The following is an 18435-nucleotide window of genomic DNA, read 5'->3' as shown; positions in this document are numbered from 1 at the left end:
ACCGCTGTTCCCTTTGCTTCACTTAAATGTTGTGCTACTTTCTGGCTACATCTATTTCTCTACCTCTAACCCCTTTTATCTATCATCAGCTCCTTTTACTCTTTCTCACACACAAACACCTATCTCACTCTGGGCCTCCTCATTTCAACTCACCCCCTCCACCTCAACTATCTCTTGCAACCTCTTTTTAGAGTTCTCTTCACCTCACCATTGCTTCCTCTCACAACTCGCTCATCTCTACACATACCTCACCCCTCTTTCTCTATTTCACGTCTCTCACATTCTCTTTTCAATGCACACTCCGTTTCTCTTTCTACCCTTCCTCCTCTACCTTTCTCTTTTCATACTACTCTCTTTACCTGACTCATTTTTCTCTACCTCTTCTAATGTTCCTCTCCTCTACTTTGTAGATCTTTATTTTTTATCAACTCTCTCCGTCTACCTACCTCTTGCTGCGTTTAACTCTAATTCACCTCTTTTTCTACTTTATTTCTCTCTCTATCTCACCCCTTCGAGTATTTACTTTGCTTCTTTCTCTAACTCAAACATCTTTCTACCTCATTTCTTTATCTACCCCTTCTCCTCTACTTCACGTCTCTTGTAATACTGTTTTCTTTATGTCTCTATTCATCTGCGGTAGTATCCTACTTAGCACATTCCTCTTACTCATCAGGGTCATAGGTTACTGTGTAGCCAGAGAAGTGTACATATATAATTAATAAGAAAAAGCAGAAATTGAGAGAAAGCGGTTAGCTTTTAACAAATGAAAGGTGAAAAGCAACACTGGTGGTGGTGGTGGTGGTGGTATTGGTGGTGGTGATATTGTTGGTGGTGGTATTGGTGGTGGTGGTGGTACTGGTATTGGTGGTGGTATTAGTGGTGGCAGTATTGGTGGTGGTGGTATTGGTATTGGTGGTGGTGGTATTGATGGTGGTAGTATTGGTGATGGTATTGATGGTATTGGTGGTGGTATTGGTGTTGGTATTGGTGGTGGTGGTATTGGTATTGGTGGTGGTAGTAGTATTGGTGGTGGTGGTATTTGTGATGGTATTGGTGGTGGCATTGGTGGTGGTTGTGGTGGTATTGGTGGTGGTGATATTAGTGGTGGTGGTGGTATTGGTGGTGGTGATGGTATTGGTGATGGCATTGGTGATGGTGGTTTTATTGGGGGTGGTATTGGTGATGATATTGGTGGTGGTATTGGTGGTGTATTGGTGGTGGTAGTGGTGGTGGTGGTGGTATTGGTGGTGGTAGTGGTATTGGGGGTGGTGATATTGGTGGTAGCGATGGCATTGGTGATATTGATGGTGGTGGTATTAGTGGTGGCAGTGGTATTATTGGTGGTATTGGTGGCGGTATTGGTGGCAGTGGTGGTGGTGGTATTTGTGGTGGTGGTTTTGGTGGTGGTATTGGTATTGGATGTGGTACCAGTGGCGTTTGTGGTATTGGTGGTGGTGGTATTGGTGGTGGTAGTCTTATTGGTGGTGTCGATGTTGGTGGTGTTGGTGGTGGTGGTGGTATTGACGGTGGTGGTGGTATTGTGGCGGTGGTATTATTGGTGGTGGTATTGGATGCATTGGTGGTGGTGGTGGTGGTGGTGGTGGTATTGGTGTTGGTGGTGTTGGTATTCGTGGTGGTGGAGGTGGAAGTATTGATGGTGGTGGTGGTATTGGTGGTGGTGGTGGTGGTACTGATGATGGTAGTGGTGGTGGTGGTATTGGTGGTGGTGGTGTTGTTAATAAAACTTTTGAAAACAACCCGTCAGGTGGCTTTAGTTCAGATGACATGTAACACAGATGTGCTGTTGTCAGCTTCAGCCCATTAGCACACGATTATGTGCTACCTGGAATTCACATGATTTAATTTGTTAATCATTTCTCAATCCATTTTACCTGCGGGTGGGAGGAGGATTGAAACCGGCACAAGATAATGCCAGGTAAAAGTGATTGAAAGCAGTCGCCGTGTTACGGGGCAGCAGTGCTGCTTAGAGAAACACAAGCGGTTTTGCTTAAGCAGCGTATGTCCGGCCTCCAGTAAGAGAAACTCAATAAAGTAAATAATGCTTGCAGACTAAATAACAGGGCTCGTGTAACAACTGAAGTAAAAGGGCCAGTCGCCATGGGAGGGTACAAAAGAAGACAAGGCCATACTAAGGAGAGACTAACAAGCCTATTAACGAATCCGAATGCAGTATTTACGAAAGACAATGACACAAGCCAATGAAAATGATGGGAGGAGAGTGGACGTGGCTCCTCTTCCATACTCTACTACAGCATGCACGTTGCCGCCGAAGCACGACCTAAAAAGGGGGCACCTGCAATTCTACTACCATTGCTAGGAAAAGCACACTGCACTCACCTTCATCCTCTACACTAAACTGCCGTCCTGTCAATCCAAGCGAAATACAAAACGTTAGAACAAAAACAAATAAATGCATTTATGTTTGGAATGTTCTTGCTGTATCTCTCGACTCCGAAATCATTTTCCTTAAATTCAGGATGCTTACAAAGGTGTTCTTGTTCCCAAGGGCTTCCAGCGGGTCCTGCAAATAACAATCAGATTCTGCATTTCTTTTATGCAGTTTTATCGCAGCTCTTAAACCAGCTTATTGTAAAACCTTCCTACAAAGCGCTTTAAAACAACCTCAGCACTGCACTAAATCAATTAATAAAAACAAGTCTATTCTCTGTATTTGACAATTTCCTTTACATTTTGAACTTTCAAACATGTCTTTAAATGTCATGTGTTCAGGCTGGGCACTAAGTTTAGCAATAATACCAAATGTGCACACACTGACTAACGAAGTTAACATTTGGCAGTCTGTTCCTGTCAGTGTGCCGGAAAAGCTCCACAGTGTGCGGGATGTGGAAAGCAGAGGGGGTGAGGCAGAACTATGCCTTATGCCACTAGACTGCCACCATTCACATTCCGCGACTCTTTAAGTCCATTCTGAACGCTTTTGCTGCTATTACCGGCACCACCAATGAGAAACAGGTTCTGCAGCTCAGGATAATCCAGCGCCCCAAGCCGAACACACACAGTTCTCAATAATGTTATTGTTCCTACTACTACAATTATTGCACACCGAGCCCAGGCGGCATTTTGCTTCTTTCACGCAGCCTCTTTCAGATAAGAGGAAGCGGTGACATCGGTTTCATCTCCTCCACTTCCTGAAGAAGCTCACCTGATGAGCCATGTCTAATTTCCTGATTATGGGTATCTGCAAATTTACCTTATCTGGAACTAAAGTGATTCATTTCTTTTTATCGCTAGAGGCTTAACCCAAAGCAACAAGAAACTGAAAGTGATACTAGGAGACACAGTCCTCTGTGATAAAGTCCATTCTAAATAACCCATCTGGAAACAATACCATTCCAAAAACGCGATTCATAAACAGACACATTTGTGTGTACGTATTCTCATTTAAATGAAGTGTAAAACACAATAAAACAGACTTTAGCACAATGTGCACTGTACACCTCTTGGGAAACCTTTCATATGAATGGGCCATCAATATTTTTGCAAATAAAGTAGTGTCCTTGCAGGAAATTAGTCCATCACCTTTTAAAAGACTTCTATTGGCCTAAGATGATGGTGGGAAAGAAAAGCGAACTAGACTACACAATCATAACTGCTCTAATCACAAAAATGTTGGCTTAACCTCTGGTCTCAGATTAACGAATGGAGGATGACACATCCACACTCTCTCATTCTGCCACAGTGATTATAATCACCTTATGACTGGATTACTTACTGGTAACCTTTATTACTTCTATCCGCCTTTCCTCATACTAAATATCTATATCAATGAATAGGGTGCCTCTTCTCTGGTTAGGCACCCACTGAAAGCCTGCACTCCACAAAACTCAATTTTTAGTATTTTTTTCAAGCTACGCCTTCTGTGTCGACCATCAACCTATAGGTTTCACGAAATAGCACTCAGCCCTTCAAGACTCAACGGTGTTAGCCCATAGGGCAAGCCATGGGCTTAAACATGATGCTCCACCAATTCATTGCACTCTGGTAGACCTCTCCAAGGCATTTTATTGTGTTGACGGATATCTAATGTGGGCCAAGATATTCAATCTGGTGCTCAAGAAGGCAATGTTTATTTGATTTTGCACTTTGGACCAATACTTGAGCCGAGATTAATTTGAATATTAAAAAACAGGACCACAAAAGCATATACTGTCACTCGGGTGTTTTTCTATACCTCTTCTCAGTACACCTGTCTGTTGGGAAGCGCGCCAAGTGTACTGTTCAATTAAAAATCTTTGCAATAGCTATTTTTTAATTTTAATTTTTTACTGCAAGCATACGGTCATGACATTAAATTGCTTTCATGTTTTTTATCTTCTTTCTATTTAGGAGGCATATGATCTCAATAAAAACAAGCATTGGCATAGCCAATAGGTCTAGCCTTTGGGGCTTTATAAGTGTTTAGGCAGAGCTATTGACTTTGCCAATGTGTTTAAGCTGTGCTGTAGAGAAGTGTGGCTGCTGTGCAGCATGGTAAAGAGTTGTAATAAAAAAGTTCCGGAAGCATTTTTGTTAGCTTATATATGACCAAGAAGGCATTATGTCCAGCAGAACGAGCATATTAAAAAACGTGTGTACAATTAAAAATGTCCTCATTTTTCTTTTTTTCTTGCAATGCTGGCAACTTGTTTTTGCCTATTCCAATGGTTGTTTGTTAACGTTTTATTTTGAGGGGGCATAAACAATTGGAGGTTGTGAACTAGAACCTGTATTATAACACTAGCAGCGGCCAGACGCTAGGGGAGAATCAACAGATGGCAGATTCCGAGAGCAGGCTGAGGTGGTGTTGAGAGATGTTGAGGTGGTAGTGGTGGTGGTGTTGACTGGTGCTGAGACGATACTTAGGACTTGCTGAGTGATGATGATTTGGTGGTGTACTATTGCAAAGGTGATGCTGAGTGATACTGATGTGGTGTTGAGTGATGTTGCGGTGGTGTTGAGTGATGCTGTGGTGGTGCTGAGTGATGCTGTGGTGGTGCTGAGTGATGCTGTGTTGGCCGTGAGTGATGCTTTGGTGGTGCTGAGTGATGCTGTGGTGGTGCTGAGTGATGTTGTGTTTGTGATAAGGGATGCTGTGGTGGCCCTGATTGATGCAGTGGTGGCCCTGAGTGATGCTGTGGTGGTATTGAGTGATGCTGTGTTGGTGCTGAGAGATGCTGTGGTAGCCCTGAGTCATGCTGTGGTGATGCTGTGCTGATGCTGAGTGATGCTGTGTTGACCCTGAGTGGTGCTGTGGTAGCCCTGAGTGATGCTGTGGTGGTGTTGAGTGATGCTGTGGTGGTGCTGAGTGATGCTGTGGTGGCCTTGAGTGATGCTGTGTTGGCGCTGAGTGATGCTGTGTTGGCGCTGAGTGATGCTGTGGTGGCGCTGAGTGATGCTGTGGTGGCCCTGAGTGATGCTGTGGTGGCCCTGACTGATGCTGTGGTGGCCCTGAGTGATGCTGTGGTGGCCCTGAGTGATGCTGTGGTGGCGCTGAGGGATGCTGTGTTGGCGCTGAGTGATGCGGTGGTGGCGCTGAGTGATGCTGTGGTGGCCCTGAGTGATGCTGTGGTGGCCCTGAGTGATGCTGTGGTGGCCCTGACTGATGCTGTGGTGGCCCTGAGTGATGCTGTGGTGGCCCTGAGGGATGCTGTGGTGGCCCTGAGTGATGCTGTGGTGGCGCTGAGGGATGCTGTGGTGGCGCTGAGGGATGCTGTGGTGGCGCTGAGTGATGCTTTGGTGGCGCTGAGTGATGCTGTGCTGGCCCTGAGTGATGCTGTGCTGGTCCTGAGTGATGATGTGCTGATCCTGAGTGATTCTGTGCTGGCGCTGAGTGATGCTGTGGTTGTGCTGAGTGATGCTGTGGTGGTGCTGAGTGATGCTGTGGTGGTGCTGAGTGATGCTGTGGTGGTGCTGAGTGATGCTGTGGCTGTGCTGAGTGATGCTGTGGTGATGCTGACTGATGTGGTGGTGGTGCTGAGTGATGCTGTGGTGGTGTTGACTGATGCTGTGGTGGCGCTGAATGATATTGTCGTGGCCCTGAGTGATGCTGTGGTGGTGCTGAGTGATGCTGTGGTGGTGCTGAGTAATGCTGTAGTGGTGTTGAGTGATGCTGCGGTGGCCCTGAGAGATGCTGCGGTGGCGCTGAGTGATACTGTGGTGGCGCTGAGTGATACTGTGGTGGCGCTGAGTGATGCTGTGGTAGGGCTGAGTGATGCTGTGGTAGGGCTGAGTGATGCTGTGGTAGGGCTGAGTGATGCTGTGGTAGGGCTAAGTGATGCTGTGGTGACGCTTGGTGTTGCTGTGGTAGTGCAGAGTGATGCTGTGGTGGTGCAGAGTGATGCTGTGGTGGCGCTGAGTGATGCTGTGGTGGCGCTGAGTGATGCTATGGTGGCGCTGAGTGATGCTGCCGTGACATAGTGTCTTTGCTAGCTACAGTGTGTAGAAGCGGGATAGAAGAAGGGTAGAAGAGGGGTAGAGGGGTGGAGGGGTAGAAGAGAGGTAGAGGGGTAGAAGAGAGATAGAGGGGTAGAAGAGAGGTAGAGTAGAGGTCGAGGGGTAGAGGAGAGGTAGAGGGGTAGAAGAGAGCTAGAGTAGAGGTAGAGGGGTAGAAGAGAGGTAGAGGGGTAGAACAGAGGTAGAGATGTAGTAGAGGGGTAGAGGGGTTGAGGGTTAGTAGAGGAGTTGAGGGGTAGTAGAGGGGTAGAAGAGGGGTAGAGGGGTAGAAGAGAGGTAGAGGGGTAGAAGAGAGGTAGAGTAGAGGTATAGGGGTAGAAGAGAGGTAGAGGGGTAGAACAGAGGTAGAGGGGTAGAACAGAGGTAGAGGGGTAGAACAGAGGTAGAGTGGAGGTAGGGGGTAGAAGGGATGTAGAGGGGTAGAAGAATAGTAGTGTAGAGATGGAGGGGTAGAAGAGAGGTAGAGGGGTACAAGAGAGGTAGAGTAGAGGTAGAGGGGTAGAAGAGAGGTAGAGTGGTAGAAGAAAGGTAGAGGGGTAGAAGAGAGGTACAGGGGTAGAAGAGAGGTAGAGTAGAGGTAGAGGGGTAGAAGAGAGGTAGAGGGCTAGAAGAGAGGTAGAGGGATAGAAGAGAGGTAGAATAGAGGTAGAGGGGTAGAAGAGAGGTAGAGGGGTAGAACAGAGGTGGAGGGGTAGAAGAGAGGTAGTAGAGGGGTAGTAGAGGGGTTGAGGAGTAGAAGAGGGGTAGATGAGAGGTAGTGGGGTAGAAGAGAGGTAGAGTAGAGGTAGAGGGGTAGAAGAGAGGTAGAGTAGAGGTAGAGGGGTAGAAGAGAGGTAATGGGGTAGAAGAGGGGTAGAGTAGAGGTAGAATAGAGGTAGAGGGGTAGAAGAGAGGTAGAGTAGAGGTAGAGGGGTAGACGAGAGGTAGAGGGGTAGAAGAGAGGTAGAGTAGAGGTAGAGGGGTAGAGGAGAGGTAGAGGGGTAGAAGAATGGTAGTGTAGAGATAGAGGGGTACAAGAGAGGCAGAGGGGTACAAGAGAGGTAGAGTAGAGGTGGAGGGGTAGAAGAGAGGTACAGGGGTAGAAGAAAGGTAGAGGGGTTGAAGAGAGGTACAGGGGTAAAAGAGAGGTACAGGGGTAGAAGAGGGGTAGAAGAGGGGTAGAGGGGTAGTAGGGTAGAGGGGTAGTAGAGGAGTAGTAGAGGGGTAGAAGAGGGGTAGAGGTGTAGAGATGTAGAAGGGTAGAAGGGTAGTAGTGGGGTAGAAGAGGGGTAGAGGGGTAGAAGAGGGGTAGAGGGGCAGAAGAGGGGTAGTAGAGGGGTAGAGGGGTAGTAGAGGGGTAGAAGAGGGGAAGAGGTGTAGAAGAGAGGTAGAGGGGTAGAAGAGGGGAAGAGGGGTAGAAGAGGGGTAGAGGGGTAGAAGAGAGGTAGAGGGGTAGAAGAGAGGTAGAGTAGAGGTAGAGGGGTAGAAGAGAGGTAAAGGGGTAGAAGAGAGGTAGAGGGGTAGAACAGAGATAGGGGGGTAGTAGAGGGGGAGAGGGGAAGTAAAGGGGTTGAGGGGTAGAAGGGGGCAGAGGGGTAGAAGAGAGGTAGAGGGGTAGAAGAGAGGTAGAGGGGTAGAAGAGAGGTAGAGTAGAGATAGAAGGGTAGACGAGAGGTAGAGGGGTAGAAGAGAGATAGAGTAGAGGTAGAGGGGTAGAAGAGAGGGGTAGAAGAGAGGTAGAGTAGAGGTAGAGTAGAGGTAGAGGGGTAGGAGAGGTAGAGTAGAAATAGAGGGGTAGAAGAGATGTAGAGGGGTAGAAGAGAGGTAGAGTAGAGGTTGAGGGGTAGAAGAGAGGTAGAGGGTAGAAGAATGGCAGTGTAGAGATAGAGGGGTACACAAGAGGTAGAGGGGTACAAGAGAGGTAGAGGAGTAGAAGAGAGGTAGAGGGGTAGAAGCAAGGTAGAGGGGTTGAAGAGATGCAGAGGGGTAAAAGAGAGGTACAGGGTAGAAAAGAGGTAGAGTAGAGGTACAGGGGTAGAAGAGAGGTACAGGGGTAGAAGAGAGGTAGTGCAGAGGTAAAGGGGTAGAAGAGAAGTAGAGAGGTATTAGAGGGGTAGAAGAGGGGTAGAAGAGGGGTAGAAAGGGGTAGAAGAGGGGTAGTAGAAGGGTAGTAGTGGGTAGTAGAGGGGTAGTAGAAGGGTAGTAGAGGGGTAGTAGTGGGTAGTAGAGGGATAGTAGAGGGGAAGAAGAGGGGTAGAAGAGGGGTAGAAGAGGGGTAGAGGGGTAGAAAAGGGATAGAAGAGTAGAGGGGTAGAGGGGTGGTAGAGGTGTAGAAGAGGGGTAGAGGGGTAGAAGAGGCGTAGAGGGGTAGAAGAGGGGTAGAGGGGTAGTAGAGGGGTAGAGGGGTAGTAGAGAGGTAGAGGGGATGTGGAGGGGTAATAGAAGGGTATTAGAGCGTTCGAAGGGTAGTAGAGGGGTAGTAGGGTAGAATGGTAGCAGAGGGGTAGAAGAGGTGTAGAGGAGTAGAGGGGTAGAGGGGTAGTAGTTGGGTAGACGAGGGGTTAAGGGTAGTAGAGGGCTAGAAGGGGGTAGAAGGGTAGAAGAGGGGTAGAACATGGGTAGAAGAGGATTAGAGGGGTAGAATAGGGGTTGAAGGGGGTAGAGGGGTATAAGAGAGGTAGAGGGGTAGAAGCGAGGTAGAGGGATAGAAGAGAGGAAGAGGGGAAGAAGAGAGGTAGAGGGGTAGAAGAGAGGTAGAGTAGAGGTAGAGGGGTAGAAGAGAGATAGAGAGGCGGTAGAGGGTTAATAGAGGGGTGGAAGAGTAGTAGGGTAGAGGGGATATAGAGGGGTAGTAGAGGTGTAGAGGTGTAGAGGTGTAGAGGGGTAGAAGAGGGGTAGAGGGGTTGTAGAGGGGTAGAGGGGTAGAAGAGGGGTAGAGGGGTAGAAGAGGGGTAGTAGAGGGGTAGAAGAGTAGAAGAGAGGTAGAGGGGTAGAGGGGTAGAAGAGTAGAAGAGAGGTAGAAGAGCAGAACAGAGGTAGAAGAGTAGAAGAGAGGTAGAAGAGTAGAAGAGAGGTAGAAGATTAGAAGAGAGGTAGAGGGGTAGAAGAGAGGTAGAGGGATAGAAGAGAGGTAGAGGGATAGAAGAGAGGTAGAGTAGAAGTAGAAGGGTAGAAGAGGGGTAGGGATATATAGGCAAATGAAAAGGAAGCTCTCGACTTCAGGAATGTGAAAGAGAGCTCTCCTATCTTGAAAGCTGATTACAAGCATCTCCTGAAAAATGCGGCGAAACTTTCAAACCACGGAGATGTTTGAAAGTTCCGCCGCGTTTCTCAGGAGATGCATGTAAACACGAATAACCGGATTCATTTACTTTAACAGTTGGCTCCGCCCAGGATTGCTTAGTAACGCAAATAACAAGGAAGCTATCGGCTTCAGGAATGTGAAAGAAAGCTCTCGTATCTTGAAAGCTGATGACCCATGGCGAGAGAGGAAAGCCATATGGCGCCTCTGCTCGTAAGCACGCGCTCCAGGCCACAGTGGTAGCATTTTCTGAAACCCTTACTAAAAGTATCTCCAGACCAGCGCATGCTGGCTCAGGCGAGACCTTAAAATAACAAATGCATCGGCTTGCCAAGGCCAGGACTCTTGGTTTTGCAAATGCTTGTTTCATAACTCATAGGCGTTTGTGTTCGACTCTTCGTTGTTTTCCTCCTTCTGCTAAAATGTCAATATGCCACTTGTGTACTGAGGCCTAAAATTATAACTGACAGCATCTAACTGCAACTAGGTGTGCCTAATCTACACAGCGGGTTCAAGTGCCTACAAGGGATATACTTCAGTAAATATTTCACCTAATTTGTCAATTTAATCTGAACAAGCTGTCTAAATTTGCTTGTATCTGAACGTTTATGTTCACTGACAATTATTTCAACATGTATTAATATTACATAACCAAAAGATATGTAAGATTAATACTTGTTGAAATAATTGTGAATGTTATTCTTTGATATAAACATTCAGAGACAAGCAAATTTAGACAACCTGCTAATATTACTCGCCCAAGCCATCAAGGGTAGGTTGGGTTTCCCATTTTGATTGATAATCTACGCAGCAGCAGTGTAACCCAAGGAATCCCACTATCATGTAGGGCCAAAACCAGAAAAGTGTGGTGTGCCCAAGAGACTGTGGTTGGAAGCAGAGCGCAGCCTGCTGTGTTTGCATCAGACTCATACCTTCAAGGCGCTTGTACTCTGCTTGCTCCTCCTCTGATTGGCCGGGCGCCTCTGATGGAAGTAAGCTCAGGGCTCGCTTGCACTCTTCAAGGATGGCTACAAAGTCTTGATTATTCATGATGGATGCTCCCAGCTTTGCTGAATATCCAGAAGAGCAGAAATAAATCACCTAGGAGAGAAGACATCACCCAGTCACAACAAATACAATTATGATACTGCTTGAAGGCTGCACTAGGTGAGGAGCTGCTAGAGGGTAGCATAGGGTGTAAGGAAGAAGAGTGGCATAATTAACTAAAGTGTTGTTCAGGTCCACAATAACAACACAACATAATCAAACGAGACTACAATGAGGCTCTGGGTACGATTTTAGCACATTGGGTGAAATCGCGGCAAGCTACATGCAAGTGCTCTTATTATTTATTTATTTATTTATTTAAGTAGCTTATACAGCGCACAGCTACCCCAGGAGGGGTGTCCCGGCGCTAAAACAGAAACTCAAGAATAAAGAGGAGGAGCAGGCGGATTGTAGGACTAGAATCATGATCTGGAGAACAGCCACGTTTTTAATTTACTACGGAAGAGGGATTCAGATGGGCAGAACCTGAGGTCAAGTGGGAGGCAGTTCCATAGTTTAGCAGTCATCACGCTAAACCCTCTGCCGCCCATTCTGGATCGTCGAAAGCGTGGTACAATCAAGAGACGTAGATTATTAGATCTCAATGTTCTGACTGATTGAGATATTACCACTCGATTTTTCAGGTATCCTGGCCCTAGGCCGTTGATAGCACGAAAGGCGAGGGTGAGAATCTTGAATTGAATGCGGCTTGCAATGGGGAGCCAGTGTAGCTCTTTGCAATAAAAAGCAACCGACTGACGGTAGACTGATATTTCCAATCAGTCTAACTGCCGCATTCTGCACGATCTGAAGACGATCGATCAAGTATTGAGGGGCACCGGCGTATAAGCTGTTGGCGTAGTCTAAATGAGAAGTGATGAGGACCTGAGTGATAGTTCTACGGGCGTCTAAGGGGAGGTAAGGAAAGATCTTTTTAATCATGCGAAGTTTCGCGAAGCAAGCTGAGGTGACCTTGTTAATTTGCGCTTTACAAGAGAGTGAATCATCAAACTGAAAACCAAGGTTACGTGCTGATTGAACAGGGGAGGGCGAGGGATTAAGCACTGTGGGCCACCTTAGGCTGGGGGATATTGGAGTTTTCTGGTTAAAAAATAAGACCTCTGTCTTATCAGTATTAAGCCTAAGGTGGTTGATGGTCATCCAGGCACAGATGTTGTCCAAACATTGGCGGAAGTTGGCAAAGGTGGAGTCAGAGTGGTCTCTAAAAGAGAATATCAGCTGAGTATCGTCAGCGTAAGAGACCACTCTGACCCCACAAGACTCCACCACTGTAGCCAAGGGTGCGAGATAGACATTAAAAAACAGAGGGCTCAGGGCAGAGCCCTGCGGAACACCACACAGCAGGGGTTTACCCTCTGATTTAAAAGGTCTGAGCGCCACCTTCTGAGTTCTGCCAGTAAGGAATGACTCAACCCAGGCTAATGCAGAGCCACCAATTCCAACCTGCCTTAGACGGTTTAGTAGGATTTTATGTGAAACCGTATCAAAAGCGGTGGATAGGTCGAGGAGGACCAACATGGCCTCCTCGCCCCTATCCACACACTCACGGATGGTCTCAGCTACTTCCAAGAGAGCAGTTTTGGTGCTGAAGCCCGCTCTAAAGCCGGATTGAGAATCGTGTAGTAAAGAGTTGATTTCTAGATATTCTGTCAGTTGCAGCTGCACGGCCTTTTCCAGAATTTTTGCGGGTTTGGGGAGGAGGGAGATGGGGCGATAATTGCTAAATTTTGTAGGATCGGCATCAGGCTTTTTCAGAATGGGGACCAACAAAGCTTCCTTCCAAGCAGATGGGAATATGCCATGATAGAGGGAGGCATTCCAAATAGAAAGAAAGGGACTAGCCAGTGAAGGGGCCAGGTCACCCATGACCTTGGCAGGGATAGGGTCGGAAGGAGAGCCAGATCTGCACTGGGTGAATAACCTGAGTGCGGTCTCGAGAGACAGCTCGTTAAAAGACTGTAAAGAAGCAGATTCCATGGCCATGACAGGGGGGACCGGGGAGGGTTCCTCAGCAGGGAACGAAGTACTAATTTGATCAATTTTCTCTAGAAAATAATCAGACAGTCCATCACATAGTGCCTGGCTAGAGGGGTTCTGCGAAGCCCTGGCGGGAGAGTTTACAAATTCTTTGACAATATTAAAAAGGGTTTTGGAGGAGTTCTTAGCGTTGGAGATTTGTAGTGAGAAATAATCTCTCATGGTAACTTTTTTTTGTTTAAGAAATTTTTTCAAAGCGGTTTTGTAAGTTGCTTTGGATTCAGGTTCATAATTCTGACGCCACTTGCGTTCTAGTATTTTGCAGCGGCTTTTTTCCTCACGGAGGGTCAGAGAGAACCAAGGGGCAGAGGGGCGTGTTCTAGCGGAGGTAATAGGTTTGAGAGGGGCGATGGAATCAATGGCAAGGAGCAGCGCGGAATTAAGTTTGAAAACATTTTCATCAATGTCACTAGACAAAGGGTCCGGCTGATAGTTAAATAAAGGATCTAAGGTCGTACAGGTAACTTTATGCCACTTTCTTCCCAGCTCTTTACCAAGGACAGTAGGTGTGGGTCTTGGACTTAGCTCTAGGTCAAAAGGGACAAGATGGTGATCTGACCAGGTAAGAGGGAGAGAAGGATGGACTATAATATTCGAGAAATTGGCAAAGATAAGGTCAAGTGTATGCCCAGCTGTATGTGTTGGACCCTTGACTAATTGAGACAGGTTCAAACTCTGCATCGTTTCCAACAAGTAGTTGGCTTTCGAGCAAAGAGAATTATCCACGTGGAGGTTGAAATCTCCAAGCACCATAAAATGTTGGTGCTTGAGGGAAAGATCAGCCATCAGGTGGGTTAATGCCGTTAAAGAGAGAGTCGAGGCGGTAGGAGGGTTGTAGACTAGAATACCCGCCAGGACTACTGCCGCGGTATCCGCAATAGTGAAGTACATAGCTTCAATCATCCCGATATTCGTCAGTTTGGTGATGGACAAATTGAGATGGGATTTTAGGATAATGGAAAGACCGCCTCCTATTTTGCCCCCTTCACGATTGATACCCTTTAAAAGATAACCCGGCGGGGTAGCTAGATGGATGTCAGGGTCAGAGGTATCTCTGAGCCATGACTCAGTGAGAAACAAAATATCCCAGGCGTCTGATACAATTGACGCCCAGATCTCGTTGGAATGACGAGGAAGGGAACAACAGTTAATCAGACCTGCTTTCAGCGTCAAAAGGTGGATCAGGCGCTTGGGCAGGCTGAGGCAGGGAGAGGGGCGTAGGCTCCATGGCGGAAGGGTAAAATTACATTGTAGACAGTAGAAGGGGGCGTCCTCCAGATGGCAGGGACAGCAGCGCGAAGTGGCCGGACAAGTTGTAGGCTTTAAATGCAGGAGCTGGGATCTGGTCCAGCAAGTACGACCAGAAGCAGGCCGCTCGCCAGAGGGACTGGCCCTAGGCACGGGCCAGGCGCGGACGGGCGCAGACGGGCTTGTCTTAGGCGCGCCTTCGGCGCGCAAACGGCGCTCCCGCTGCGCTCGTCCGCTGTGCTTGCGTGGAAAGCACATTTGTAAAGAGGGGGGTGGGCGTGGCCTCACGGGTGGGCGTGTCCCAGCGTGACAGCAGCGATGGCGGCCGTGGAATATTTCCCTCAACACAGCGCTAAGGTCCGCTGTTTGTAGGGTGTGACAGAGTGGCTGCTAGGCGGGAGTACCCAAGAAGAGCTCAGGGTAGGTGCACAGTAATTAAAATCAAGTTAAACACACTTCACAAATTTTAAAAAATATCGAGCAAAACACCTCCGGCTTCCGCCTCAGAGGTCTAAAGTTTCCTAATGTCGCGCTATTAGTCAGCGCTTAAATAGGCTTGGGGGTGGGCGTGGCCTCACGGGTGGGCGTGTCCCAGCGTGACAGCAGCGATGGCGGCCGTGGAATATTTCCCTCAACACAGCGCTAAGGTCCGCTGTTTGTAGGGTGTGACAGAGTGGCTGCTAGGCGGGAGTACCCAAGAAGAGCTCAGGGTAAGTGCACAGTAATTAAAATCAAGTTAAACACACTTCACAAATTTTAAAAAATATCGAGCAAAACTCCTCCGGCTTCCGCCTCAGAGGTCTAAAGTTTCCTAATGTCGCGCTATTAGTCAGTGCTTAAATAGGCTTGGGGGTGGGCGTGGCCTCACGGACAGTGACAAGAAAAACAGGAATGCGACTTCAACCAAGACACACACACACATACACTACATAAACACAAACATCAAGGAAAACTGGAAAACCGAAGAAATTTGTGAAGGTGGGTACTTCTCGCAAAGAACCACTGGACAGTTCTAAGTCCGAGGGCATCTATTTCAAACAGCAACTTGGAAGTAGTGAAGCGGAAATGTTGACCCACGCCAAGGAACTCCTTCAGCTTGAGTGTCTAAAGACTGTTCAACCATGACCTGCATTTTGTGTCTCGCAGAAGCATTTACATATATTTAAAATGTATTTGCCTTCCTGTACAATATTATGCTTTAAAGCTTTACTACTACAGTTGGAAAGACTACTTTTTGAGCGGTGGACATGTTAATCTGTTATTTGGATTGAAGGAATAGTGATAGGAGAGTGAAGAGTCTAGAATGTTCTTCTTTTTTTGGAGTTCATAGCAGTAGGAGTGGGTTTGGGAAGAGTAAAGGGGAGGTGGTGTGGGAAGAGTCAGAGGGAAGGGTTTAGAAAGGCTTGTTTGGAAGATCTGAATAGTACAAGAGGTATGAGATGGTGCAAGGAGGGAAGAGTCTAGAAAGGGTTATTTTTGGGATAATAGTAATGGTATGGGTTTTGGGATAAATGAGACAGTGGAGGTAGAGTATCTATTGATAGAGGCATAGGGTGAGAAATAGGGTAGTGCATTGGAAAGAGTAGTAGAATAAGGCTTGAGATGAGTCGGAGTGGAGGTAGAGGATATATTGCAAGAGAAATAGGGTGAGATATAGGGTAGTGCATTGGATATGATGAATTAGAAGCAAAGTAATAAATATATATAGATACATAAGTACATGGAAGGTATATATATATATATATATATATATATATATATATATATATCAAAGTCCAGCACTCCCCAACTCCGGAAGAAATACCACAGACACCTTGCAAGGATTGCAGGTAATTTATTCAAAAATGTAATGCTGCACCGCAACGCGTTTCACCTTTCGGCTTGATCACGCTAAGGAAGCTCCGCAGTGTACACATTTAAATATATCGTGATAAACATAAACATAGAAAAGGGACTCGAAACCACAGTGAAATCAGTATCAGTGAACCACTTACTAACTTGTTCCGCCATTTTGGCCTAGTCACAGTTAATGGTAAGTATATACAATCTATGGTCGTACACCCTATTTACAGTTCAAATATTACTTTATGCCCGCATTTCACAGTGATGTTTTGCCTACTAATAAAGCAGTGTCGATCAAAGTGTTACCAATCAACCTGTTTGTAAACATAAAATCTGTATGAATATAGATCTTGATTTGCATGCAGCGCAGTTTCTCAGTTATCTCTGAATAATGATGGCCCACTTGGGCGGCTACATATCTATATTCATACAGATTTTATGTTTACAAACAGGTTGATTGGTAACACTTTGATCGACACTGCTTTATTAGTAGGCAAAACATCACTGTGAAATGCGGGCATAAAGTAATATTTGAACTGTAAATAGGGTGTACGACCATAGATTGTATATACTTACCATTAACTGTGACTAGGCCAAAATGGCGGAACAAGTTAGTAAGTGGTTCACTGATACTGATTTCACTGTGGTTTCGAGTCCCTTTTCTATGTTTATGTTTATCACGATATATTTAAATGTGTACACTGCGGAGCTTCCTTAGCGTGATCAAGCCGAAAGGTGAAACGCGTTGCGGTGCAGCATTACATTTTTGAATAAATTACCTGCAATCCTTGCAAGGTGTCTGTGGTATTTCTTCCGGAGTTGGGGAGTGCTGGACTTTGATAATTTACAGGGCTGCCGGTGCCCTGCCCACAGACCGCCCTGCCTGTCGGCTTCTTTTTCAACCGGAGTTTGTTGGTTCGGATATATATATATATATATATATATATATATATATATATATATATATATATATATATATGTCAAACAAAGGCCCTCGAGCTCTGAAAGGGCACACTCCGCTCTCCCCATCATCGATGTGCAAGCCTCGCAGTCACTTGCCTTCCTGTGACTTAACTGTTTAAACATCATGGTCCGATGCGTTTCAAGGCTAAGTACGCCCCTTCCTCATGGACAGGCACAGGGGGAAATGAAAACACATCTCGCTTCATTCAATTATTTTATTTTATATATATATATATATATATATATATATATATATATGGATAAGGAAGGCAATATATGTAGGTTAAAGGTGTATTTAATAAAACTCCAACTTTCAAGTGTTGTTGAACTTTAAATTAATGTATTTGCTTTTATTTTTGTAATTCAATGGTGTCATTTGCGTAGTTATAGTGGGTGAGCTGAAATTCATTCATCATTTCCGGTAATTACTTAAAAGGATGTTAAAAAACATGGGTGAGATGATGGGGCCTTGAGGGACCCCTGCTTTTATGATTACATAGTTTAGATGATGGGTGAAAAAGGAGTATGGATGACGTTTGTTCTATTTTAAAGGTAGGATATGATCCAAATTGGAAGCAGTCCCCTCTATGGTGGCTTCAGGTATCTTTGGATTAAAGTGTCATGAGAACTGTGTCGAAGGCAGATGAAAGGTCCCAGAGAAGTCGTGTAGCGACCTCATTGTGGTCTGCTGTGTTTTTAAGGTCATCCCGGTTGGCGATTAGGGCAGATTCTGTGCCTTTTCCTGGACAGAATCCTGTTTGGAAATCGAAATGTATGGAATGATTTTCAATTAATTGAAGCATCTAGGTGAATGCTGCTCTTTCTATTAGTTTGCAGAAATATGGGCCGTTTCCAAAAAATCTGTAGACGCTTGAGTCTTGAGGGTACAAGTTTGTTTTCTTTAATAATGGACATATGTATACCTTATTTAAATTGTCTGGAAAAACTCCTGTTGTCAAGGAATTGACGATTGTTCTGACTGGGGTTGCAGCAGAGTTTGTTAAAAGGATTTTCTTAAAGATTTGCGGTGGGAAAGGATCAGAGGGGCAGTCGGCTGGCCTCCTTTTTTAGACAAGATCCATGAATTCCTTTTCTGATAGTTGTTTGAAGGAATGCAGAGGATGAATAAACCTATGCCTAGTGGGAATTGTTGGAAATGGATTGGTGCTGGAGGTTTTCTTTGCATTTAAATAGGAATCTAGCATGTTTGCTGTGGTTGTGTAATGATTTGTCAGTTTGCCAGTAAATTATTCTGAAATGGAATGGTTTCCTTCTGTAGATTTTGATAGTTGACTTGTATATTTGGTTGTGTTTGTGTACAAATGTGGATTATTATTACGCGGAGTTTGTCTTGAGTGTTTTGTGTTTTGAGCCAGGTTCGTGGCAGCTTCACAATTTGTTGTTTTATCTTTTTTATTTCTGTAATCATCCAAGGTGCTTGGTTGTATTTGCATGTTTAGTTGTTTTTATTTTTAGTGGTATTAGGATATAAAAGCTTCCAGGAGCCACCCAGAGTCTTTAAA

General features: G+C 45.9%; 1 protein-coding gene across 1 annotated transcript in view; it reads right to left on the bottom strand.

Moving 5' to 3' along the window:
* The window catches only part of ALPK1 (alpha kinase 1), a 314892-nt gene that overhangs the window by 165014 nt on the left and 131443 nt on the right, over positions 1-18435 (bottom strand). The window contains exon 3 of the mRNA XM_078676727.1: positions 10687-10855. Coding sequence (XP_078532853.1) covers positions 10687-10804 — 118 coding nt within the window. The 5' untranslated portion in view covers positions 10805-10855. The remainder of the gene's footprint in view (positions 1-10686; positions 10856-18435) is intronic.

The sequence above is a fragment of the Lissotriton helveticus genome, chromosome 2_1 (genome assembly GCF_964261635.1).
Source record: "Lissotriton helveticus chromosome 2_1, aLisHel1.1, whole genome shotgun sequence".
Lineage (NCBI taxonomy): Eukaryota > Metazoa > Chordata > Amphibia > Caudata > Salamandridae > Lissotriton > Lissotriton helveticus.
Note: the sequence above shows the minus strand (reverse complement) of the source record. Positions and strands in the feature narration are given on the sequence as shown.